The 24,415-nt window shown below is 61.6% G+C and overlaps 3 protein-coding genes and 1 long non-coding RNA gene across 4 annotated transcripts; 1 reads left to right on the forward strand and 3 right to left on the reverse strand.

The window, feature by feature from the left end:
• Nucleotides 1–58: 58 nt before the first annotated feature.
• On the forward strand, nt 59–6,856 carry LOC128138576 (cytochrome c oxidase subunit 6A, mitochondrial). The gene is made up of 3 exons (XM_052779779.1): nt 59–168; nt 4,833–4,975; nt 6,715–6,856. Exons 1-3 carry the CDS (start codon nt 96–98, stop codon nt 6,793–6,795), a joined length of 297 nt encoding a protein of 98 aa, XP_052635739.1. The 5' UTR covers nt 59–95; the 3' UTR covers nt 6,796–6,856.
• A 140-nt stretch (nt 6,857–6,996) lies between these two features.
• On the reverse strand, nt 6,997–7,557 carry LOC128138569 (integrin alpha-M-like; the record flags this gene model as incomplete). Its single annotated transcript, XM_052779772.1, has 3 exons — nt 6,997–7,107; nt 7,220–7,330; nt 7,459–7,557. Coding segments are annotated over 3 exons (294 nt in total), but the record flags the coding sequence as incomplete, so codon positions are not given.
• A 137-nt stretch (nt 7,558–7,694) lies between these two features.
• LOC128138595 (uncharacterized) lies at nt 7,695–7,982 on the reverse strand. The gene is made up of 2 exons (XR_008234080.1): nt 7,888–7,982; nt 7,695–7,808 (listed from the first exon to the last, which is right to left on the reverse strand). It is a non-coding gene; the product is annotated as an uncharacterized LOC128138595 (long non-coding RNA).
• A 104-nt stretch (nt 7,983–8,086) lies between these two features.
• Nucleotides 8,087–18,633, reverse strand: LOC128138570 (integrin alpha-X-like). Its single transcript, XM_052779773.1, is given in 26 exon segments — nt 8,087–8,200; nt 8,306–8,387; nt 9,668–9,745; nt 9,818–9,897; nt 9,986–10,093; nt 10,640–10,781; nt 10,874–10,947; nt 11,563–11,694; nt 11,790–11,944; nt 12,562–12,719; nt 12,803–12,933; nt 13,943–13,999; nt 14,001–14,150; nt 14,236–14,376; nt 14,457–14,605; nt 15,489–15,618; nt 15,734–15,807; nt 15,879–16,029; nt 16,567–16,720; nt 16,822–16,967; nt 17,233–17,363; nt 17,467–17,581; nt 17,912–17,976; nt 18,063–18,166; nt 18,277–18,394; nt 18,519–18,633. Coding segments are annotated over 26 exon segments (2,976 nt in total). The 5' UTR covers nt 18,556–18,633.
• Between the last annotated feature and the right edge of the window lie 5,782 nt (nt 18,634–24,415).

Raw genomic sequence — 24,415 nt, forward strand, 5'->3', positions numbered from 1 at the left:
GCCGGGCCTCAGCCCATTGGCCAGGCTGGGGGGGGGGGGGGGGTGCCATGGGGCCAGGGTGACCGCAGGGGGGTCAGTCGCCCTTCGCTGCCGCCATGCTCACTTGGGGGGCTGCCCCACGGCGGACCCTGGCGTCCGCCGCCGGGGCCCACGCCGGTGCTGCTGGAGGTCTGGGGGGGGGGGGGGGTCGGACACGTGTGGGGTGGTTTTGGGGTGGTTTGGGGCAATGTTGGGGTGTGTCTGGTGGTTTGGGGTGATCTTGGGGTGTATTGGGTGGTTTCGGGGTGTATCAGGAAGGGGTTGGGGTAGCTTTGGGTCTGTGGTGGGTGGTTTGGGGCAATATTGGGGTGTATTGGGTGGTTTTGGGGGTGACAGGTGAAATTGGGGTGTATTGGGTGGGTTTGGGGTGTTTGGGGCAATGTTGGGGTGCATCTGGTGGTTTGGGGTGAAATTGGGCTGTTTTGAGTGGTTTTGGGGTGTATCAGGAGGGGGTTGGGGTAGCTTTGGGTCTGTGGCGGGTGGTTTTGGGGTGATATTGGGGTGTATCTGGGGGTGATGGGTGAAATTGGGGTGTATTGGGTGGTTTTGGGGTGTTTGGGGCAACGTTGGGGTGTATCCGGTGGTTTGGGGTGATCTTGGGGTGTATTGAGTGGTTTTGGGGTGTATCAGGAGGGGGTTGGGGTAGCTATGGGTCTGTGGCGGGTGATTTTGGGGCAATATTGGGGTGCATTGGGTGGGTTTGGGGTGACGGGTGAAATTGGGGTGTATTGGGTGGTTTTGGGGCAATGTTGGGGTGTATCCGGTGGTTTGGGGTGATCTTGGGGTGTATTGGGTGGTTTTGGGGTGTATCAGGAGGGGGTTGGGGTAGCTATGGGTCTGTGGCGGGTGGTTTTGGGGTGATATTGGGGTGTATTGGGTGGTTTTGGGGTGATGGGTGAAATTGGGGTGTATTGGGTGGGTTTGGGGTGTTTGGGGCAATGTTGGGGTGCATCTGGTGGTTTGTGGTGATCTTGGGGTGTTTTGAGTGGTTTTGGGGTGTATCAGGAGGGGGTTGGGGTAGCTTTGGGTCTGTGGTGGGTGGTTTTGGGGTGGTTTGGGGCAATATTGGGGTGTATCTGGGGGTGATGGGTGAAATTGGGGTGTTTTGAGTGGTTTTGGGGTGTATCAGGAGGGGGTTGGGGTAGCTTTGGGTCTGTGGTGGGTGGTTTTGGGGTGGTTTGGGGCAATATTGGGGTGTATCTGGGGGTGATGGGTGAAATTGGGGTGTATTGGGTGGTTTTGGGGTGTTTGGGGCAACGTTGGGGTGTATCCGGTGGTTTGGGGTGATCTTGGGGTGTATTGAGTGGTTTTGGGGTGTATCAGGAGGGGTTTGGGGTAGCTTTGGGTCTGTGGCGGGTGGTTTTGGGGTGTTTGGGGTGATCTTGGGGTGTATTGAGTGGTTTTGGGGTGTATCAGGAGGGGTTTGGGGTAGCTTTGGGTCTGTGGCGGGTGATTTTGGGGCAATATTGGGGTGCATTGGGTGGGTTTGGGGTGACGGGTGAAATTGGGGTGTATTGGGTGGTTTTGGGGCAATGTTGGGGTGTATCCGGTGGTTTGGGGTGATCTTGGGGTGTATTGGGTGGTTTTGGGGTGTATCAGGAGGGGGTTGGGGTAGCTATGGGTCTGTGGCGGGTGGTTTTGGGGTGATATTGGGGTGTATTGGGTGGTTTTGGGGGTGATGGGTGAAATTGGGGTGTATTGGGTGGGTTTGGGGTGTTTGGGGCAATGTTGGGGTGCATCTGGTGGTTTGTGGTGATCTTGGGGTGTTTTGAGTGGTTTTGGGGTGTATCAGGAGGGGGTTGGGGTAGCTTTGGGTCTGTGGTGGGTGGTTTTGGGGTGGTTTGGGGCAATATTGGGGTGTATCTGGGGGTGATGGGTGAAATTGGGGTGTTTTGAGTGGTTTTGGGGTGTATCAGGAGGGGGTTGGGGTAGCTTTGGGTCTGTGGTGGGTGGTTTTGGGGTGGTTTGGGGCAATATTGGGGTGTATCTGGGGGTGATGGGTGAAATTGGGGTGTATTGGGTGGTTTTGGGGTGTTTGGGGCAACGTTGGGGTGTATCCGGTGGTTTGGGGTGATCTTGGGGTGTATTGAGTGGTTTTGGGGTGTATCAGGAGGGGTTTGGGGTAGCTTTGGGTCTGTGGCGGGTGGTTTTGGGGTGTTTGGGGTGATCTTGGGGTGTATTGAGTGGTTTTGGGGTGTATCAGGAGGGGTTTGGGGTAGCTTTGGGTCTGTGGCGGGTGATTTTGGGGCAATATTGGGGTGCATTGGGTGGGTTTGGGGGTGACGGGTGAAATTGGGGTGTATTGGGTGGTTTTGGGGCAATGTTGGGGTGTATCCGGTGGTTTGGGGTGATCTTGGGGTGTATTGGGTGGTTTTGGGGTGTATCAGGAGGGGGTTGGGGTAGCTATGGGTCTGTGGCGGGTGGTTTTGGGGTGATATTGGGGTGTATTGGGTGGTTTTGGGGTGATGGGTGAAATTGGGGTGTATTGGGTGGGTTTGGGTGTTTGGGGCAATGTTGGGGTGCATCTGGTGGTTTGTGGTGATCTTGGGGTGTTTTTTGAGTGGTTTTGGGGTGTATCAGGAGGGGGTTGGGGTAGCTTTGGGTCTGTGGTGGGTGGTTTTGGGGTGGTTTGGGGCAATATTGGGGTGTATCTGGGGGTGATGGGTGAAATTGGGGTGTTTTGAGTGGTTTTGGGGTGTATCAGGAGGGGGTTGGGGTAGCTTTGGGTCTGTGGTGGGTGGTTTTGGGGTGGTTTGGGGCAATATTGGGGTGTATCTGGGGTGATGGGTGAAATTGGGGTGTATTGGGTGTTTTGGGGTGTTTGGGGCAACGTTGGGGTGTATCCGGTGGTTTGGGGTGATCTTGGGGTGTATTGGGTGGTTTTGGGGGTGTATCAGGAGGGGGTTGGGGTAGCTATGGGTCTGTGGCGGGTGATTTTGGGGCAATATTGGGGTGCATTGGGTGGGTTTGGGGTGACGGGTGAAATTGGGGGTGTATTGGGTGGTTTTTGGGGCAATGTTGGGGTGTATCCGGTGGTTTGGGGTGATCTTGGGGTGTATTGGGTGGTTTTGGGGTGTATCAGGAGGGGGTTGGGGTAGCTATGGGTCTGTGGCGGGTGGTTTTGGGGTGATATTGGGGTGTATTGGGTGGTTTTGGGGTGACGGGTGAAATTGGGGTGTATTGGGTGGGTTTGGGGTGTTTGGGGCAATGTTGGGGTGCATCTGGTGGTTTGTGGTGATCTTGGGGTGTTTTGAGTGGTTTTGGGGTGTATCAGGAGGGGGTTGGGGTAGCTTTGGGTCTGTGGTGGGTGGTTTTGGGGTGGTTTGGGGCAATATTGGGGTGTATCTGGGGGTGATGGGTGAAATTGGGGTGTATTGGGTGGTTTTGGGGTGTTTGGGGCAATGTTGGGGTGTATCCGGTGGTTTGGGGTGATCTTGGGGTGTATTGGGTGGTTTTGGGGTGTAGAGGGGTTGGGGTAGCTATGGGTCTGTGGCGGGTGATTTTGGGGCAATATTGGGGTGCATTGGGTGGGTTTGGGGTGATGGGTGAAATTGGGGTGTATTGGGTGGTTTTGGGGCAATGTTGGGGTGTATCCGGTGGTTTGGGGTGATCTTGGGGTGTATTGGGTGGTTTTGGGGTGTATCAGGAGGGGGGTTGGGGTAGCTATGGGTCTGTGGCGGGTGGTTTTGGGGTGATATTGGGGTGTATTGGGTGGTTTTGGGGTGATGGGTGAAATTGGGGTGTATTGGGTGGGTTTGGGGTGTTTGGGGCAATGTTGGGGTGCATCTGGTGGTTTGTGGTGATCTTGGGGTGTTTTGAGTGGTTTTGGGGTGTATCAGGAGGGGGTTGGGGTAGCTTTGGGTCTGTGGTGGGTGGTTTTGGGGTGGTTTGGGGCAATATTGGGGTGTATCTGGGGGGTGATGGGTGAAATTGGGGTGTATTGGGTGGTTTTGGGGTGTTTGGGGGCAATGTTGGGGTGTATCCGGTGGTTTGGGGTGATCTTGGGGTGTATTGGGTGGTTTTGGGGTGTATCAGGAGGGGGTTGGGGTAGCTTTGGGTCTGTGGCGGGTGATTTTGGGGCAATATTGGGGTGCATTGGGTGGGTTTGGGGTGATGGGTGAAATTGGGGTGTATTGGGTGGTTTTGGGGCAATGTTGGGGTGTATCCGGTGGTTTGGGGTGATCTTGGGGTGTATTGGGTGGTTTTGGGGTGTATCAGGAGGGGTTGGGGTAGCTATGGGTCTGTGGCGGGTGGTTTTGGGGTGATATTGGGGTGTATTGGGTGGTTTTGGGGCAATGTTGGGGTGAATCTGGGGGTTTGGGGTGATCTTGGGGTGTATTGAGTGGTTTTGGGGTGTTTCGGGTGCTACTGGCGCTGTATCAGGTGGGTTTGGGTGTCTGGTAGTTTTGGGGGCCTGGGGGGGACGTATTGGGTGATATTGGGGTGCACGGGGTGAGTTTCTGGTGTTTTGGGGACACGTTAAGGTGGAACTGGGCTGCATCGGGCGGATTTGGGGGTGTAGCAGGTGTTTTGGGGTGCTGCAGGATGTGACCGGTGTTTTGGGGGGCTCTGTGGGGTGTTTTGGGGCAGTATTGGGTGTATTTAGGGGGGTTTTGGGGGGTGGCGGTGGTGCAGCCGTGGTTTCGGGGCGTTATTGGGTGACGTGGACCCAGGGGGTACCTGGGGCTGTTTTGGGGGTGCACCGGGTGACACCTCGGGGGTCTACCAGCACTTTGGGGGGGGGGGGGAGCGGATTTTGGGGTGCCCCCACCCCACAAATACCTGTGGGGCAGTTCGGACGTGGCGGGCGCTGTCATTCCTGGTGGCGCTGCCGGCGGTGGGGGTCTGCATGCTCAACGCCCGGCTGGAGAAGAACCGGCACCCCCACGGCCCCCCAACGTTCGTGCCATATCACCACCTCCGCATCCGCACCAAGGTACGGGGGAGAAGGCCTGACGCCGGGGTAGATGGGCTCCTATCTATGGGGCAGATATGGGGCAGGGAAGGCCTGACGCCGGGGTAGATGGGCTCCTATGGGGTGGGGAAGGCTTGATGCTGGGGTAGATGGGCTCCTATGGGGTAGATATGGGGCAGGGAAGGCCTGACGCTGGGGTAGATGGGCTCCTATGGGCTGGGGAAGGCTTGATGCCGGGGTAGATGGGCTCCTATGGGGCGGGGAAGGGCTGACGCCGGGGTAGATGGGCTCCTATGGGGTGGGGAAGGCTTGATGCCGGGGTAGATGGGCTCCTATGGGGCGGATATGGGGCGGGGGAAGGGCTGACGCCGGGGTAGATGGGCTCCTATGGGGTGGATATGGGGCAGGGAAGGCCTGACGCCGGGGTAGATGGGCTCCTATGGGGTGGATATGGGGCGGGGAAGGTCTGACACTGGGGTAGATGGGCCCCCATGGGGTGGATATGGGGCAGGGAAGGGCTGACGCCGGGGTAGATGGGCTCCTATGGGGCGGATATGGGGCAGGGAAGAGCTGACGCTGGGGTAGATGGGCTCCTATGGGCTGGGGAAGGCTTGATGCCAGGATAGATGGGCTCCTATGGGGCAGATATGGGGCGGGGAAGGGCTGACGCTGGGGTAGATGGGCTCCTATGGGGTGGGGAAGGCTTGATGCTGGGGTAGATGGGCTCCTATGGGGCGGGGAAGGGCTGACGCCGGGGTAGATGGGCTCCTATTGGGTCGGGAAGGCTTGATGCCGGGGTAGATGGGCTCCTATGGGGCGGATATGGGGCAGGGAAGGGCTGACGCCGGGGTAGATGGGCTCCTATGGGGCGGATATGGGGCGGGGAAGGCCTGATGCCGGGGTAGATGGGCTCCTATGGGGCGGATATGGGGCGGGGAAGGGCTGACGCCGGGGTAGATGGGCTTCTATGGGGTGGATATGGGGTGGGGAAGGCCTGACGCCGGGGTAGATGGGCTCCTATGGGGTGGGGAAGGCTTGATGCCGGGGTAGATGGGCTCCTATGGGGCGGATATGGGGCGGGGAAGGGCTGACGCCGGGGTAGATGGGCTCCTATGGGGCGGATATGGGGCGGGGAAGGGCTGACGCCGGGGTAGATGGGCTCCTATGGGGCGGATATGGGGCGGGGAAGGGCTGGCGCCGGGGTAGATGGGCTCCTATGGGGCGGATATGGGGCAGGGAAGGCCTGACGCCGGGGTAGATGGGCTCCTATGGGGCGGATATGGGGCGGGGAAGGGCTGACGCCGGGGTAGATGGGCCCCTATGGGGAGGGGAAGGCTTGATGCCGGGGTAGATGGGCTCCTATGGGGCGGATATGGGGCAGGGAAGGCCTGACGCTGGGGTAGATGGGCTTCTATGGGGTGGGGAAGGCTTGATGCCGGGGTAGATGGGCTCCTATGGGGCGGATATGGGGCAGGGAAGGCCTGACGCCGGAGTAGATGGGCTCCTATGGGGCGGATATGGGGTGGGGAAGGGCTGACGCCGGGGTAGATGGGCTCCTATGGGGCAGATATGGGGCGGGGAAGGGCTGACGCTGGGGTAGATGGGCTCCTATGGGGCGGATATGGGGCAGGGAAGGCCTGACGCCGGGGTAGATGGGCTCCTATGGGGCGGATATGGGGTGGGGAAGGCTTGATGCCGGGGTAGATGGGCCCCTATGGGGCTCATGCCGCTGACCCCCGTCTCTCTCTTTCTCCCCACAGCCGTTCCCGTGGGGTGACGGGAACCACACGCTCTTCCACAACCCCCACACCAACCCCCTGCCCACAGGCTACGAAAATTAGGGACCCCCCCGCCGGCTCCCCTCAGCAATAAACCCCCTGAACCTGCCCCATCTCCCTCCTTCAGCCCTGCCCCACGGCGGACCCAGATATCGGGCCCCATAGCAGACACGGAGAAACGGGGGGGGGCTTCCACCACTCGGGATTTAATAAGGGGGAGCCCCGGGGGGGTCCGGGCACCCATCAGCCCCCCGGTCCTGGCAGGGGGGACCCAGGCATCTGGGGGTCACCTCACCCCTGGGGTTCAGCCAGGGGGGCCGTGGGGGTCCCGTCGCCCTCCATGAGCTCCTTGTAGTGGCGCTTGAAGAAGCCCACCTGGGGGGGGCCCCAAAAAAATAGGGGGGGGGGGGAATGTGAGTCTGGGGTGGGGGAGAGGAGAATACCCCACCCCATGTGGGTGGGGGTCTCCCAGGACCCCCCCCCTCACCTTGTAGAGCACCAGAGCCACCAGAGCCAGCAGGACGAGCCCCCCCACGGTGCCCCCCAAAATGAGGGGCAGCGGGTTGGGGGTCTCCAGGCGTTCCACCTCCGTCTGCACCTGCGGGAGCCGAGGGCGGCTGGGGAAGGGACCCAAACGTACGGGACCCCCACCCCACGGACACGGGTGGCCCGGACCCCCACCCCACTGACACCCCCCCCCCCAAAATCCGGGTGTCCGGGCTTCACCTGGAGCTGGGGGTCCCTCCCGGTATTCCAGAAGCGCCCCACATCGTAGAGGACCCGGGCCGAGCTCTGCACGACCACCTTGGGCTGGGGGGGGGAACATGTGGGGGGGGGAGATGTGGGGCACAGGGTATCGCCGTGGGGCGTCCCGCCGCCCCACGGCACCCTCCCCGGCCCCGGTTTGCCCCTCCACGCGGGCCGGCCGGGGGGATGCCCCCCCACCCCGGCTGCCCCCTTACCGATGCCACCCAGCCCAGGGCCAGGGTCCCCCCCAGGCTGAACCCCAAGGACTGGGGGGGGTCCAGCTCCTGGAGCTGGCACTGCAGCTCCCGGCAAGCGGCCACGGTGCAGTCCTGGAGGGGGGGGGGGACAGAGAGGGGTGACGTGGGGCTGGGGACACCCCCTGCCCCACGTCCCCGGGGCGGCACTCACCAGCACGGGGTGCTCCCGCAGGCGCTGGGGGTCGTGGGGGCCCCCCCGGTGCTCGGCCACCGCCCGGCACTGCGCCAGCTCCTGCTGGGGTGGGGGGGATCCCAGTTTTGGGGACCCCCCCCCACCCCTTCCTGGGCTGTCCCCGCTGTGGGGTCACCGCCGTTTTGGGGGGGCAGCGGGGGGGGGGGGACGCGCACCGTTACCTGGTCAGGGGGTCACCTTCAGCTCGTCCCACAGCGGGGTCCCCCCCCAGGGCCGTGGGGACCCAGAAGGTGACGTTGATGGGGAGACCCTTCTGGCCCAAGATCTTCACCTGCCGCGGGGAGGGGGACGGTGGGGACGGGACCCCCGGCGTGACGGGGGACACGGGGGACCCGGGCGTCCGGGCTGGGCCCCCTCCCTCCCTCCCAGCCCTCACCTCGTAGCGGTGGGTGACGGGGGCACTGGTGGGGGCTCCCGCGCGGGTCGAGACGTTGACGTACTTGGTGGAGTCCGGGGTGCTGGTGGGGACCAGAGGGGACACGGTGGGGGGGGCGAGGGGAGGGCGCAGGAGGGGCACGGTGGGGACTAGGGAGGTGGGGGCACGTTGGGGATGAGGGACGTGGGGCGGGTGGCACGTTGGGGACCAGAGATGTGGGGCTGGTGGCACGTTGGGGATGAGGGACGTGGGGCGGGTGGCACGCTGGGGACCAGAGATGTGGGGCTGGTGGCACGTTGGGGACCAGAGACATGGGGCTGGTGGCACGTTGGGGACCAGAGATGTGGGTCTGGTGGCACGTTGGGGATGAGGGACGTGGGGCTGGTGGCACGTTGGGGACCAGAGACGTGGGGCTGGTGGCACGTTGGGGACCAGAGACATGGGGCTGGTGGCACGTTGGGGACCAGAGATGTGGGGCTGGTGGCACGTTGGGGACCAGAGACGTGGGTCTGGTGGCACGTTGGGGACCAGAGATGTGGGTCTGGTGGCACGTTGGGGATGAGGGACGTGGGACTGGTGGAACGTTGGGGACCAGAGACGTGGGGTGGGTGGCACGTTGGGGGTGAGAGACGTGGGTCTGGTGGCACGTTGGGGACCAGAGACGTGGGGTGGGTGGCATGCTGTGGACCAGAGACGTGGGGCTGGTGGCATGTTGGGGACCAGAGATGTGGGGCTGGTGGCACGTTGGGGATGAGGGATGTGGGACTGGTGGAACGTTGGGGATGAGGGACATGGGGCTGGTGGCACGTTGGGGATGAGGGATGTGGGGCTGGTGGCACGTTGGGGACCAGAGATGTGGGATGGTTGGCATGCTGGGGACCAGAGACATGGGGCTGGTGGCACGTTGGGGACCAGAGACGTGGGGCTGGTGGCACGTTGAGGATGAGGGACATGGGGCTGGTGGCACGTTGGGGATGAGGGACGTGGGGCTGGTGGCACGTTGGGGACCAGAGACGTGGGGCTGGTGGCACATTGGGGATGAGGGACGTGGGGCTGGTGGCACATTGGGGACCAGAGACGTGGGGCTGGTGGCACGTTGAGGATGAGGGATGTGGGGCTGGTGGCACGTTGGGGACCAGAGATGTGGGGCTGGTGGCACGTTGGGGATGAGGGACGTGGGGCTGGTGGAACGTTGGGGACCAGGGACGTGGGGCTGGTGGCACGTTGGGGATGAGGGATGTGGGGCTGGTGGCACGTTGGGGACCAGAGATGTGGGTCTGGTAGCACCCTGGGGAACACGGGGCCGGGGGGCCGGTGACACGGGTGGGGTAGCGGGTGGCCCGGGGAGGTGGCACCCCGTACCTGGCGAGGACGAGGAAGACGCCGTACTTCACCGGGATCTCGGCGTGCTGCACCCGGCCGCCCGGCGCCCCGTTGTCACTGCGGCAGAGGGGGGTGACGGGGGTCACCTCGCCCCCCCCACCCCCCCCACCCTGCGCCCCTGCCCCTCACCTGCTGGCATTGGCCACCACCTCCAGCACCCCCCCCAGCTCCGCGCCGTGGGGCACGTCCAGGGTGACGGTGAACACGACCTGCGGGACGGGACGCCTGGGCGTCAGCCCCCGACCCACCTCGCGGGGACGTCCCCCCGCCCGGGGGGACGCCGGAGACCCCCGCTACCTCGGCGCCGGGGCGGAAGATGGGGTGGTTGACGAGGCAGAGGGTTCTGCGCCGCGGTCCCTCCGCCGGCTCCGAGTTGCAGCGCAGGGACGCGGATCTCCTGGAGGACTGAGAACGCCCCCGGGGGGGGTGTCAGGGGTGGGGACGGTGGTGGGCGAGACAACCTGGGGGGGGTCAGGGGACATCTGGAGGCCAGACGGGCTTCTGAGTGGTCTGGAGGACATCTGGAATGGTTTAGGAGGCCACACGGACTTCTGGAGGGCTTGGGGGACACCTGGAAGGGCGTGGGGTGGGCGAGTGGGTATGTGGGAGGTCTTGAGGACATCTGGATGGGTTCTGGGTATCGTGAGGAGAGCTGCAGAAGGTTTAGGAGCCCACGTGGGCCTACGGAGGATCTGGAGGACATCTGGGGGGGGATTTTGGGAGGCCAGATAGACTTCTGGGGGTCTAGAGGACATCTGGAGAGGGTTCAGGAGGCCACGTGGACTTGTGGGGAATCTTGAGGACATCTGGAGGGGAGCTGGGCATCCACGTGAACTTGTAGCTAGTCTGGAGGGCATCTGGAAGAGCTTTAGGAGGCCAAATGCACTTCTGGAGGGTCTTGGGGACTTCTGGGGGGTCTTCTAGGCTCTGAAGGATTTGGGGGGGGGGTACCTGGAGCACCACAGCCTTGCGGTAGGAGAGGGCCTCGGCGTGATGCAGCTGGACGGTGGTCCCGTACGAGTCCTCCCCGCGGTTGCGGAGGGTGACGGTGACGTCCACCACGTCGGTCACCCCCACCACAACGGTCTCCAGCCTGGGGGGGGGGGACAGAGAGAGGTGGGGGCAGGCAGGGACAGACCCCAGCACCCACAGGTGTCCCCTGACACGGGGAACGGGGGGACCTACCCTGAGAAGTTGAAGGAGATCTGGAGGTCGTCGACGCAGACGTTGTCTTCACCGCAGTCCTTCTCGAAGGGCAGCTGAGGAGACGCCTCGTCCGTCCGTCCGTCCGTCCGTCCCCCCGCGGCCGGCCGGCTGCCTTCCTCTCCTTCATCCTCCCACCCCTCAGCCAGCCGTCCGCCCATCTGCCCACCCACCCTGGCTCTCCTAGAGCCTTCCAGCCCTCCCCATGCACGGATGTCCTTCCACGTAGCCGGCCTTCCGTCCGTCCTTGTGTCCTTCCTTCCTCCCAACCTAGCCACCCGTCCTTCTGTCCTTCCTCCCGTGCATCTCTCCATCCTCCCTTCCTCCCATCTTCCCTTGGTTCCTCCCATCCTCCCTTCCGTCCTTCCATCCATCCCACCTCCTTTCTGTCCACGGATCCGTCTCTCCTTCTTGCCTCTCGCCCTCCCATCCATCCCACCTCCTTTCTGTCCACGGATACGTCTCTCCTTCTTGCCTCTCGCCCTCCCATCCATCCCACCTCCTTTCTGTCCACGGATCCGTCTCTCCTTCTTGCCTCTCGCCCTTCCATCCATCCCACCGCTCCATCCCTCTGTCCTTCCGCCCTCCCGTCCACCCACACCCCCCCGACCCCACAGCCCACCACCGCTCCCCTCCAACGCCGCCGCCGTGGGGTGCCCCCAAGCCCCTACCGTGCCCACGGCCACCATCACCGAGTCCTCGCTCAAGGCTGGCCGCAGGCCCCCGGCCACCCCGATGGGGTCTCCCGTGGCATCGTAGGTGAGGCGCAGCACCAGGGGGGTCAGCGTGTCCTGGGGGCACCCCTGCCCAGCACAGAGACACGACCGTGTCCCCCAGGCCGGTGCCGTGGGGTGCGCCGCCCCCCGACCGCCCCGCCGGGACCTTTCCCGACACCCACCGTGAAGGCGATGCCTAAGGTCTCGCACCTCTGCCCGACGCCCAGTCGGAGGGTCCCGTTGCGGACGGCGGCGCCGCCGGCAAAGACGGCCCGGACCATTGCCCGGCTGGGGTCCAGGGCCGCCTGGTACCGGAGGGTGGTGGAAAGCTGGCTGCCTGCGGGGAAAGGGAGCGGAAGGTGGGTGGCCGGGGTCCCTGGCAGCCCTCCGGGATGGTGGGAAAGGGGAAGATGGAGAGCCAGATGGATTTCGGAGGGTCTTGAGGACATCTGGAGGTGGTTTAGGAGCCCACGTGGGCTTCTGGGGGGCTCGGGAGACATCTGGAAGGGCTTTGGGAGGCCAGATGGGTTTCTGGTGGGTCTTGAGGACATCTGGAGGGGATTTAGGAGCCCACGTGGGCTTCTGGGGGGCTCAGGAGACATCTGGAAGGGCTTTGGGAGGCCAGATGGGTTTCTGGTGGGTCTTGAGGACATCTGGAGGGGATTTAGGAGCCCACGTGGGCTTCTGGGGGGCTCGGGAGACATCTGGAAGGGCTTTGGGAGGCCAGACAGGCTTCTGGTGGGTCTTGAGGACATCTGGAGGGGATTTAGGAGGCCACGTGGGCTTCTGGGGGTCTTTAGGATACCTGGAGGGGCTTTGGGAGGACAGATGGACTTCTGGGGGTCTTGAGAACATGAGGAGGCGGCTTGGGGGGGGTCCGTGTACACATCTGGGGGGTCTTGGGGACACCTGCACATGCTTTGGGGGTCCAGATGGACATGTAGGAGGTCTCACCAAAGTTGTCAGGGGTTTTCTTGGTGCTGAGGAAGCAGATCTTAGCCTTGGCCACTTCTCCCTTGAGCACTTCCTCCTCCTGACAGTCAAAGGCGGACGCTGGGATCTCCTGGGGCTGGAAAGTCACCGTTACGCGGATCTTGAGCAGCGGCTGAGACCTGGTGGTGACGACCAGAGGGCGGTTGGCGGTGGCCACTGCGTCGAGGCCGTGGAAGGTCCCAGGTGGGTTCCCCGGGCGCACCTGAGCAGCAGAACCTGTCCCTGGGCGCCCACGGCCACGTCCGGCAGCCTGTCCCCCGTCAGGTCCTGGCCACCGCTGATGGCTTGGCCAAAATAGCGTGGCCCGCTGGAGAACCGGGCACCTGAGATGCGCTGGGGGAGACAGAGGTGCCCGAGTGGGTGAGTCGTCTCTGGCCCCCAAGATCTTCCCAGCACCTGGGACATCTTCAGGAGCCGGAGGGTCTCCAGCATCCAGGACGTCTTGGGCACCCGGGGCATCTCCAGCACGCAAGATGTCTTCATCACCCAAGACCCCCTCCAGAACCCACGATGCCTTCAGCACGCAGAGTGTGTCCAGCACCCAGGACATCTCCACCACCCAAGATGCCTCCACCACCCAAGGCATCTCCAGCACCCAGGACATCTCCAGCACCCAGAACACCTCCACCACCCAAGGCATCTCCACCACCCAAGGCACCTCCAGCACCCAGGACATCTCCAGCACCCAGGATGCCTCCACCACCCAAGACATCTCCAGCACCCAGAACATCTCCAGCACCCAGGACATCTCCAGCACCCAGGACGCCTCCACCACCCAAGATGCCTCCACCACCCAAGGCATCTCCAGCACCCAGAACATCTCCAGCACCCAGGACGCCTCCACCACCCAAGATGCCTCCACCACCCAAGATGCCTCCACCACCCAGAACATCTCCAGCACCCAGGATGCCTCCACCACCCAAGGCATCTCCTCCACCCAGAACATCTCCAGCACCCGGAACATCTCCAGCACCCAGGACGCCTCCACCACCCAAGATGTCTCCACCACCCAAGATGTCTCCACCACCCAAGGCATCTCCTCCACCCAGAACATCTCCATCACCCGGAACATCTCCACCACCCAAGATGCCTCCACCACCCAAGATGCCTCCACCACCCAAGGCATCTCCTCCACCCAGAACATCTCCAGCACCCAGGACACCTCCAGCACCCAAGACATCTCCACCGCCCATGACATCTCCACGACCCAGGACGCCACCAGCACCCAGGACGCCTCCAGCATCCAAGGTTTCTCCAGCACCCACCACCTCTCCGTCACCCAGCAGGCACCCATGACCTGGGACATCCCCACCCCCAGGACCAGGGGCAGCGGGGGTCTCACCTGGCCGTACTGGGAGGCGACGCCTCCCTGCTTCCCGCGGAAGATGTAGACGGCCCCCCCGCTCCTCGTCCTCCAGCGGGGCCCCCACGGCCACGTCGGGCCACCGGTCCCCGTCGACGTCCCCCAGACGAGCCAGGCTGGCCCCAAAGCGCCCCAACGGGTGGCCGGGCTGTCCCTGCAGCATCTGCTGGCACCGCAACCGGCCGCCCTGGGGGGGGGGACGAGCCGCTGGGTACCCCCCCCCGCCCACCCCGGGGCGAGGTGGGAGTTGGGTGGGGTGGGGGGTCCCCTACCTTCGGCCTCAGGGTGCAGACGGCCACGCGGCCCCCGCTGCCGGCCCCGTAGAACGTGGGGGCCCCCACCAGCACCACCTCGGCCGAGCCGTCCCCGTCGGGGTCCAGGGCGCACAGGGACGCCCCGAAGTAGGAGCCCACCTGCAGGGAGAGAGCGGCCATGGGGCCGGCTGGGGGGTCCCCCCCTCCCCGTCCCCCCTTCCCCGTGGCCCCACACTTACCTGCGGCCCCGTGGCATCGGCCAGGAGCTCCCAGGCAGCCCGGGGGCCGCGGCGGTGGAAGAGGAGGAGGCGGCCAACGTGGCGGTAGCGGGGGGCCCCCAGCGCCAGCGCCCGCCTGCCCGCCAGGGACAGGGACTCGGCCGCATAGCCTGGTCACGGGGGGGGGGGGGTCAGCGGGGGAGCCTCCCGGGGGTGCCAGCGGCCCCGGGAGCCGTGCGGGGATGCTGACATCCCCAGGACATCATGGGGGCACCAGTATCCCCAGGATCCTCATGGGGGCACCAGGATCCTCATGGGGGCACCAACATCCCCAGGACTTCATGGGCGCACCAACATCCCCAGGACATCATGGGGGCACCAGTATCTCCAGGATCCTCATGGGGGCACCAGTATCCCCAGGACATCATGGGGGCACCAGTATCCCCAGGATCGTCATGGGGGCACCAGTAGCCCCAGGACTTCATGGGGGCTCCAGTATCCCCAGGACATCATGGGGGCACCAGTATCCCCAGGATCCTCATGGGGGCACCAGTATCCCCAGGACATCATGGGGGCACCAGTATCCCCAGGATCCTCATGGGGGCACCAACATCCCCAGGACATCATGGGGGCACCAGTATCCCCAGGACTTCATGGGTGCACCAGTATCCCCAGGATCATCACGGGGGCACCAGGATCCTCATGGGGGCACCAGTATCCCCAGGACTTCATGGGCGCACCAGTATCCCCAGGATCATCACGGGGGCACCAGGATCCTCATGGGGGCACCAGTATCCCCGGGACCCTCACGGGGACGTTTGCAAGGACCCGACATCCCCAGGACGCCCGTGAGGACGCCACTGTCCCCGGCACGCTCGCGGGGACCCTCGCCAGGGACCCACGTCCCCGAGACCCTCATGGGAACCCAACCTCCCCAGCCCCACTTGGGGACCCTCACGAGGACACCGACAGCCCCAGGACCCTCACAGGGGACACCACCACCCCCGGGACCCCGGCGGGGACCCGGCCGTCCCTGTCCCAGGCAGCCCGTACCCAAGTAGGCGTCGTTCATGTCCCCGGCCGCTCGGGACACGTTGACGAAGGTGGTCTCCCCGCTTCTGTCGTAGACAAAGACCCCTCCGGACCAGTCGTAGGCGCCCACCGCTCCCAGTACGGGCCCCTCCTGCACCAGGAAAGTCAGGGAGGGGGACAGCGGTGGGGGGGGGAGAGCGGTCAGTCCTGCCCCGGGGACACCCCACGGGCATGGGGACGGTCTCGGGTGGCCGGGGGACACTTACGGGGGTGAGCAGGGCGCTGAAGCCCTCCTGGGCCATCTCCAGCTGGAAGGAGCTGCTGTCGGCAGACTGGGTGCCTGGGGGGAGGCAGGGGTGAGCGGGGGGCACCGGCTGCCCCCCCCTCAGCCACCCTCCGGCCCCCCGGTACCCTCGATGGCGAAGATCTTCTCCTGCAGCTGGTTCTGGATGCCCTGCAGGGCGTCAAAGTTGTTCACCCGGAAGACGTGGTCCTCGCTGGGTTTGGAGGCGATGGTGTGGAGCTCTTCTACGGCATCCGGATCCACGAAGGCGCTGCCCACCTGTGGTCAGAGCAGGATGGGTGTCGGGAGGGACGGAGAGGTTCGGGGAGGGAAGGAGGGATGGGCGGGCGGGTGTCTGGAGCGGGAGGGACGGACAGACATGAATAGAACGCGTGGAGATGTTTGGAGGTGGAGGGATGGAGGTGGATGGATGGAGATGTTTGGAGGTAAATGGATGGAGATGTTTGGAGGTGGATGGATGGAGATGTTTGGAGGTGGAGGGATGGAGATGTTTGGAGGTGGATGGATGGAGATGTTTGGAGGTGGAATGATGGAGATATTTGGAGATGGATGGATGGAGATGTTTGGAGGTAAATGGATGGAGATGTTTGGAGGTGGATGGATGGAGGTGTTTGGAGGTGGATGGATGGAGATGTTTGGAGGTGGATGGATGGAGATGTTTGGAGGTGGATGGATGGAGACGTTTGGAGGTGGATGGATGGAGACGGACGGACAAAGGGATGGTTAGATGGACAGATGCGTTTGGGATGGCCAGCTGCTTGGAGGTGGATGGCTTTGGGCGTGCAGGTCCCTCACCCCAATGGCATAGCGGGTGACCCCCATCTTCTCGGCCAACGGGATGACTTGTGAGTACTCCAGGTTGTCGTTATACTTCTTCCCATCCGTGATCACGATGAGGATCTTGTTGGCATCTTCTCGGGCCCCTTTGGCACGGCTGAACATCTCCGTCCTGTGCCGGGGATGGACGAGGGTCGCCCTTCACCCCACGGCAGGTGGAGGGGGGGGGGGTCACGGGTGGTTGAGGTGGTGGGGGGGGGACACGGGACTCACAGAACTTTCCAGATGGCAGTGGCAGTGTGGGTCAAGCCCTGGCGCTGGTACACCTGCTTCAGCAGCGCAATGGGGTCTCGGGACCTCCGGAAGGCGTTGAAGTCAAAGTGGTTCACGACGACATCGGAGAACTGGGAGAGAGCAAACTTGGGGGGCGGGGGGGGAGAGGGGGGGCAGGGGAGGGACGACGTGGGCACACACCGGTGGGGACACAACTGCTGCGGTAGCAGCCACCCCACCGCCAAGAGAGCAAAGCAGCCCAAACCGTCACCCGTGGCGAGGAGCCGCACGCAACGTCAACGGAGACAACCCCCCCTGAGGTGACACCCCCCCTCCCCTCGCCAACCGCCGTTCGAGGGGGGTCACTGCCAGATTCGAGGGGGTCACTGCCAGCGCCTGGGTGGGCCGTACCCGCGTGTCGGTGCCCTTGAAGCGCTTCATCACCTCCGCGATGAAGGTCTTCATGGTCGAGAAGTCATAGTCGTGGATGCTGCCCGAGCCGTCGATGAGGAGCACCACATCTGAGGAGCGCTTGGGACACTCTTTTGGGGGGGGGAACGACGACACAAAGACATCCCCATGGTCAACCAGGCCAGGATCTCCCCAACGCGTCCCTCCTCGCCCCCCCCCCGGTGACGCCCATACCTGGTTGGGCAACTGGGATGCGCTGGAGCTGCTGGAGGTTGGCGTCAAGGAGGACGCAGAAGCCGTTGAGGTGGACGTTCTCCCCGCAGGCTTGGGGCACCGTGGGGCCGCACGCCTGGGTTGGGGGGGGGGGGGGAATACGATCCCAAAATCAGCAGAGCCCAGGATGGGGGGGGGGGGGTGGTGTGGGGCGATCCCCACCAGAGGTGGTCATGTTTTGGGGGGGGGGGGCAGTCCTCTTGAAGTCCCCCCAGAAAGACCAATTTTGGGGCGCAGCCTCCTTGATGGCCCAGCAGAATGGCCAAATTTGGGCACAATCGCCACGATTTCACCCCAGACCGGCCAATTTCAGGGTGCGATCCCCCCCCCCCATTGCCCAGGCCGGCTCAAATCCCATCATCCCCCCCCCCCCCCAACCCTCACCCAAGCCCCCCACCGTACTCACCAGGGCCCCAGTGTCCCCAGTGGCCAGCGCTAAGCCCAGGGATGTGTTGACGGCCCCCGGGGGTCCTAGGGAGAGATGGGGGTGAGACCATCCTCCTCCTCCTCGGGGACCCAGATGTCCAGTTTTGGGGGGGGGCGGGGGGGGGTCTCACCAGTGACGGGGACCTCCTGGCACTTCCCCGAGCGGTGCCGGCATCGGTAAATCGTCCCCATCTTGTTGACGGTGCCACGTTGCAACGGGGCACCCACAAGGACCCTGTCAGGGTGGGGGAAATGGGGTGGAGGGAGGGGGGGTTTGTGGGGTTTTTTTTGGGGGGGGGGGGGACACGACACGGACTCCTCCCCGCGTGCCCCTCCCCACCTTACCCGCCGTCGTCGGTGGTGCCGAACTGGGCCACGGTCTGCCCGAAAGCCCCCCCGGCGTCTCCATGGAAGACCGTCACCGTCTCCACGTCCACCCCAGAGCCGCGGCAGGAGGTCAGCACTGGGTGAGGGGGGGGCACGCAGCGGATCCAGGCATATAGGTGCCACTCCACACCCCCCCTAACTCCCAGTAGACCCAGTCAACTGGGTGCTGCCCCCCCCCCCCAGGGCACCCAGGCACTCACCTGCCCCCAGGCAGGCGAGCAGAACCCAGGGCTCCATGTCTCGTCGGAAGCTGGGACGGGATGACGGAAGCGGGGGCCAAAGCAGAAGTTGGGGGTGTGGGGCGGGAAGGGAAGGAGAAGGGGGGGGGGGGGGACTAGGTGGGGGAGAGGAGAGAAGGGCAGGAATTTGGGAGGAAAAAACCTAAAAAGTGGGGGAAACCAGAGAGCTCACGTAACGGGGGAGAAAAGGGCAAAGGAGGAGAAAAGATGGGAGGGGGGGCACAGCTGGATGGGGTAGAGCCGCACAGCTGGGGGGGGGGGTACAGCCGCACAGCTGGATGGGGTACAGCCGCACAGCTGGGGGGGGGTACAGCCGCACAGCTGGGGGGGGTACAGCTGCGGGGCGGGGGTTAACGGGTGCTGGGGTGCGGCTGGCTCGGGGGGGGGGGTCGCCTCTATTTTGGGGTGTCATCGCCATCCGCTTTCACAACCCCACCAGCCCCTTGCACAACGGTGGTAGCCTCGAGGTGACGTCAACTTCCCTTCCCTGTCCCCGAGAGGGAGACGAATCCACCACCACCCCCCCCCCAACCCCGGAAAAAGCCGCCATCTGGCCCCCCCCCCCCCCCCAACCTCCTTTCTGCGGCGACGGCGCTTCTCCGCCGCCGCGGGGGTGGGATGAGGGAGGTGGGTGTGTCCGTCTATCCATTCCCAAAATTCCCATCCATTCAACCACCCACCCCCAACATCTCCATCCAGCCACGCCAAAATATCTCCATCCATTTCCAAACTTCTTTATCCATCCATCTGTTTGGTCCCCAAATACCTCCATCCATCCATCCATCCATCCATCCATCCTTCCATCCCTAAAATCCCCATCCATCCCAAAATATCTCCATTCATCCATCCCAAAACATCTCCATCCATCCATTTCCAAACATCTCCATCCATCCTTCCATCCCCAAACATCTCCATCCCAAAACATCTCCATCCATCCATTTCCAAACATCTCCATCCCAAAACATCTCCATCCATCCATTCATCCATTTCCAAACATCTCCATCCATCCTTCCATCCCCAAACTTCTCCATCCCAAAACACCTCCATCCACCCATTTCCAAACATCTCCATCCATCCTTCCATCCCCAAACATCTCCATCCCAAAACACCTCCATCCATCCATTTCCAAACATCTCCATCCATCCTTCCATCCCCAAACACCTCCATCCATCCATTTCCAAACATCTCCATCCACCCATTTCCAAACATCTCCATCCATCCTTCCATCCCCAAACATCTCCATCCCAAAACACCTCCATCCATCCATTTCCAAACATCTCCATCCATCCTTCCATCCCCAAACACCTCCATCCATCCATTTCCAAACATCTCCATCCATCCATTTCCAAACATCTCCATCCATCCTTCCATCCCCAAACATCTCCATCCCCAAACATCTCCATCCCAAAACATCTCCATCCATCCATTTCCAAACATCTCCATCCATCCTTCCATCCCCAAACACCTCCATCCATCCATTTCCAAACATCTCCATCCACCCATTTCCAAACATCTCCATCCATCCTTCCATCCCCAAACATCTCCATCCCCAAACATCTCCATCCCAAAACATCTCCATCCATCCATTTCCAAACATCTCCTTCCATCCTTAAACATCTCCATCCATTCATCCTCAAACATCTCATCCGGCCAACCATCCTCAACATCTCCATTTATCCACCCACCCCAAAACACCTCCACATCTCCCTTCCTTCATCCACCCATCCTTCCTCCTCCTCCCCACAGACCCCAGCCAGAAGCCCCCCACCCTGGTGCACCCCCGAGGACCTCTCCGGTCCACCGAAGGTCACCGATAGGTGGGGACAAGGCACGGGACAAGCCGTCACCAGACGCCGCTTTGGAGGAACTCCCGTCCCGGTGACTCAGGGCCACCCGCCAACACCTCACTCCCGTCTTCCCACAGGCATTTCTCAACCGTCTGCCTCGTCACCCTCAAAGCCCGCCGGTGACTCACAACCATTGGCCGACGTCCCACCCCACCCTTCGAGCAGGGTTGAGGAACCATCAGCTGCACCACGCCTGATTCACTGGGCTTGGAGAAGAAGCTGTGGGGGGAGGTCTTCCTCCATTGACCCATGACCGTCGGCCAACATCTCGTCCCACCCATCTGACCGGCATCGTCTGGGTCCCCGTAGGCCTTCGGGATTGTCCCGCGCGTGGTGGAGAAGAAGCTTCTGGAAGAAGACTCCTTGAAGACTTCTGGAAGAAAACTTCTTGAAGACTTCTTGAAGACTTCTGGAAGAAAACTTCTTGAAGGCTTCTTGAAGAAGACTTCTTGAAGACTTCTGGAAGAAAACTTCTTGAAGACTTCTTGAAGAAGACTTCTTGAAGACTTCTTGAAGACTTCTGGAAGAAAACTTCTTGAAGACTTCTTGAAGAAGACTTCTGGAAGACTTCTGGAAGAAAACTTCTTGAAGGCTTCTTGAAGAAGACTTCTTGAAGACTTCTTGAAGACTTCTGGAAGAAAACTTCTTGAAGACTTCTTGAAGACTTCTGGAAGAAAACTTCTTGAAGACTTCTTGAAGACTTCTGGAAGAAAACTTCTTGAAGGCTTCTTGAAGAAGACTTCTTGAAGAAGACTTCTTGAAGACTTCTTGAAGACTTCTGGAAGAAAACTTCTTGAAGACTTCTTGAAGAAGACTTCTGGAAGACTTCTGGAAGAAAACTTCTTGAAGGCTTCTTGAAGAAGACTTCTTGAAGACTTCTGGAAGACTTCTGGAAGAAAACTTCTTGAAGACTTCTTGAAGAAGACTTCTGGAAGACTTCTGGAAGAAAACTTCTTGAAGGCTTCTTGAAGAAGACTTCTTGAAGACTTCTTGAAGACTCCTTGAAGACTTCTGGAAGAAAACATCTTGAAGGCTTCTTGAAGAAGACTTCTTGAAGACTTCTGGAAGAAAACTTCTTGAAGACTTCTGGAAGAAAACTTCTTGAAGACTTCTTGAAGAAGACTCCTGGAAGAAAACTTCTTGAAGACTTCTGGAAGAAAACTTCTTGAAGACTTCTTGAAGAAGACTTCTTGAAGACTTCTTGAAGACTTCTGGAAGAAAACTTCTGGAAGACTTCTTGAAGAAGACTCTTTGAAGACTTCTGGAAGAAAACTTCTGGAAGACTTTTGAAGAAGACTTCTTGAAGAGTTCTGGAAGAAAACTTCTTGAAGGCTTCTTGAAGAAGGCTTCTTGAAGAAGACTTCTTGAAGACTTCTGGAAGAAAACTTCTTGAAGGCTTCTTGAAGAAGACCCCTGGAAGAAAACTTCTTGAAGACTTCTTGAAGACTTCTGGAAGAAAACTTCTTGAAGGCTTCTTGAAGACTTCTTGAAGACTTCTCGAAGACTTCATGAAGACTTCTGGAAGAAAACTTCTTGAAAGCTTCTTGATGAAGATTTCTTGAAGACTTCTCGAAGACTTCTTGAAAAAGACTTCTTGAAGACTTCTCGAAGACTTCTCGAAGACTTCTCGAAGACTTCTCGAAGGTTCATCTTGAAGATGAAGCCCTCGGAGTGACACGGGGGTGGCGTGGGGTGGATTTGGGGACAGGACTGGGGTGACAGGGTGGGGTGGAGAACTGGGGGATGCCGCGACACGGCCGCAGCTGCGGGGGGCTGGCAGCCGCAACGGGATGGTAGCCATCGGCCGTTTGGGAGCGCGGCGACGCGGCCACGTCGCAAGGTGACACCAGGATGCCGGCCACCGGACGGTCGGCGCAGTGGGGACATCGCAGGATCCCAGGGTGACACCGTTAGGATAGCTATAGGGTCTATAGGGCCACCCTACAAGTGCTATAGGGTCTGCGCAGCCCCTCCTCGCTCCTACAGGGTCTATAGGGCCACCCTACAGCCCCTCCCCAAACCTACAGGGTCTATAGGACCCCCTACAGCTGCTATAGGGTCTGTGCAGCCCCCCCCACACTCCTACACGGTCTATAGGGCCACCCTACAGCTGCTATAGGGTCTGCGCAGCCCCTCCTCGCTCCTACAGGGTCTATAGGGCCACCCTACAGCCCCTCCCCAATCCTACAGGGTCTATAGGGCCACCCTGCAGCTGCTATAGGGTCTGCACAGCCTCCCCCAATCCTACAGAGTCTATAGGGCCACCCTGCAGCTGCTATAGGGTCTGCGCAGCCCCCCCACGCTCCTACAGGGTCTATAGGGCCACCCTACAGCTGCTATAGGGTCTGCGCAGCCCGTCATTGCTCCTACAGGGTCTATAGGGCCACCCTACAGCCCCTCCCCAATCCTACAGGGTCTATAGAGCCACCCTGCAGCTGCTATAGGGTCTGCACAGCCCTCCCACGCTCCTACGGGGCCTATAGGGCCACCCTACAGCTGCTATAGGGTCTGCGCAGCCTCCCCCAATCCTACAGGGTCTACAGGGCCACCGTACAGCTGCTATAGGGTCTGCACAGCCTCCCCCAATCCTACAGGGTTGATAGGGCCCCTCTACAGCTGCTATAGGGTCTGCGCAGCCCTTCCTCGCTGCTACAGGGTCTATAGTGCCACCCTACAGCTGCTATAGGGTCTGCACAGCCACCCCACGCTCCTACAGGGTATATAGGGCCACCCTACAGCTCCTATAGGGTCTGCACATCCCCTCCTCGCTCCTACAGCATCTATAGGACCCCCTACAGCTGCTATAGGGTCCGTGCAGCCTCTCCACACTCCTACAGGGTCTATAGGGCCACCCTACAGCTGCTATAGGGTCTGTGCAGCCCCTCCACACTCATAAAGGGTCTACAGGGCCACCCTACAGCTGCTATAGGGTCTGCGCAGCCCCCCACGCTCCTACAGGATCTATAGGGCCACCCTACAGCTGCTATAGGGTCTGCACAGCCTCCCCCAATCCTACAGGGTCTATAGGGCCACCCTACAGCTGCTATAGGGTCTGCGCAGCCCCCCCACACTCACAAAGGGTCTACAGGGCCACCCTACAGCTGCTATAGGGTCTGCGCAGCCCCCCACGCTCCTACAGGATCTATAGGGCCACCCTACAGCTGCTATAGGGTCTGCACAGCCTCCCCCAATCCTACAGGGTCTATAGGGCCACCCTACAGCTGCTATAGGGTCTGCGCAGCCCCCCCACGCTCCTACAGGGTCTGCAGGGCCACCCTACAGCTGCTATAGGGTCTGTGCAGCCCCCCACACTCATAAAGGGTCTACAGGACCACCCTACAGTTGCTATAGGGTCTGTGCAGCCCCCCCACGCTCCTACAGGGTCTATAGGGCCACCCTACAGCTGCTATAGGGTCTGCGCAGCCCCCACACATTCCTACAGGGTCTACAGGGCCACCCTACAGCTGCTATAGGGTCTGCACAGCCTCCCCCAATCCTACAGGGTCTATAGGGCCACCCTACAGCTGCTATAGGGTCTGCACGGCCCACACATACTCCTACAGGGTCTATAGGGCCACCCTACAGCTGCTATATGGTCTATGCAGCCCCCCCACGCTCCTACAGGGTCTATAGGGCCACCCTACAGCTGTTATAGGGTCTGTGCAGCCCCCCCACACTCCTGCATGGTCTATAGTGCCACCCTACAGCTGCTATAGGGTCTGCGCAGCCCCCACACATTCCTACAGGGTCTACAGGGCCACCCTACAGCTGCTATAGGGTCTGTGCAGCCCCCCCACGCTCCTACAGGGTCTGCAGGGCCACCCTACAGCTGCTATAGGGTCTGTGCAGCCCCCCACACTCATAAAGGGTCTACAGGACCACCCTACAGTTGCTATAGGGTCTGTGCAGCCCCCCCACGCTCCTACAGGGTCTATAGGGCCACCCTACAGCTGCTATAGGGTCTGCGCAGCCCCCACACATTCCTACAGGGTCTACAGGGCCACCCTACAG

Source organism: Harpia harpyja, unplaced genomic scaffold, assembly GCF_026419915.1.
Source record: "Harpia harpyja isolate bHarHar1 unplaced genomic scaffold, bHarHar1 primary haplotype scaffold_55, whole genome shotgun sequence".
Lineage (NCBI taxonomy): Eukaryota > Metazoa > Chordata > Aves > Accipitriformes > Accipitridae > Harpia > Harpia harpyja.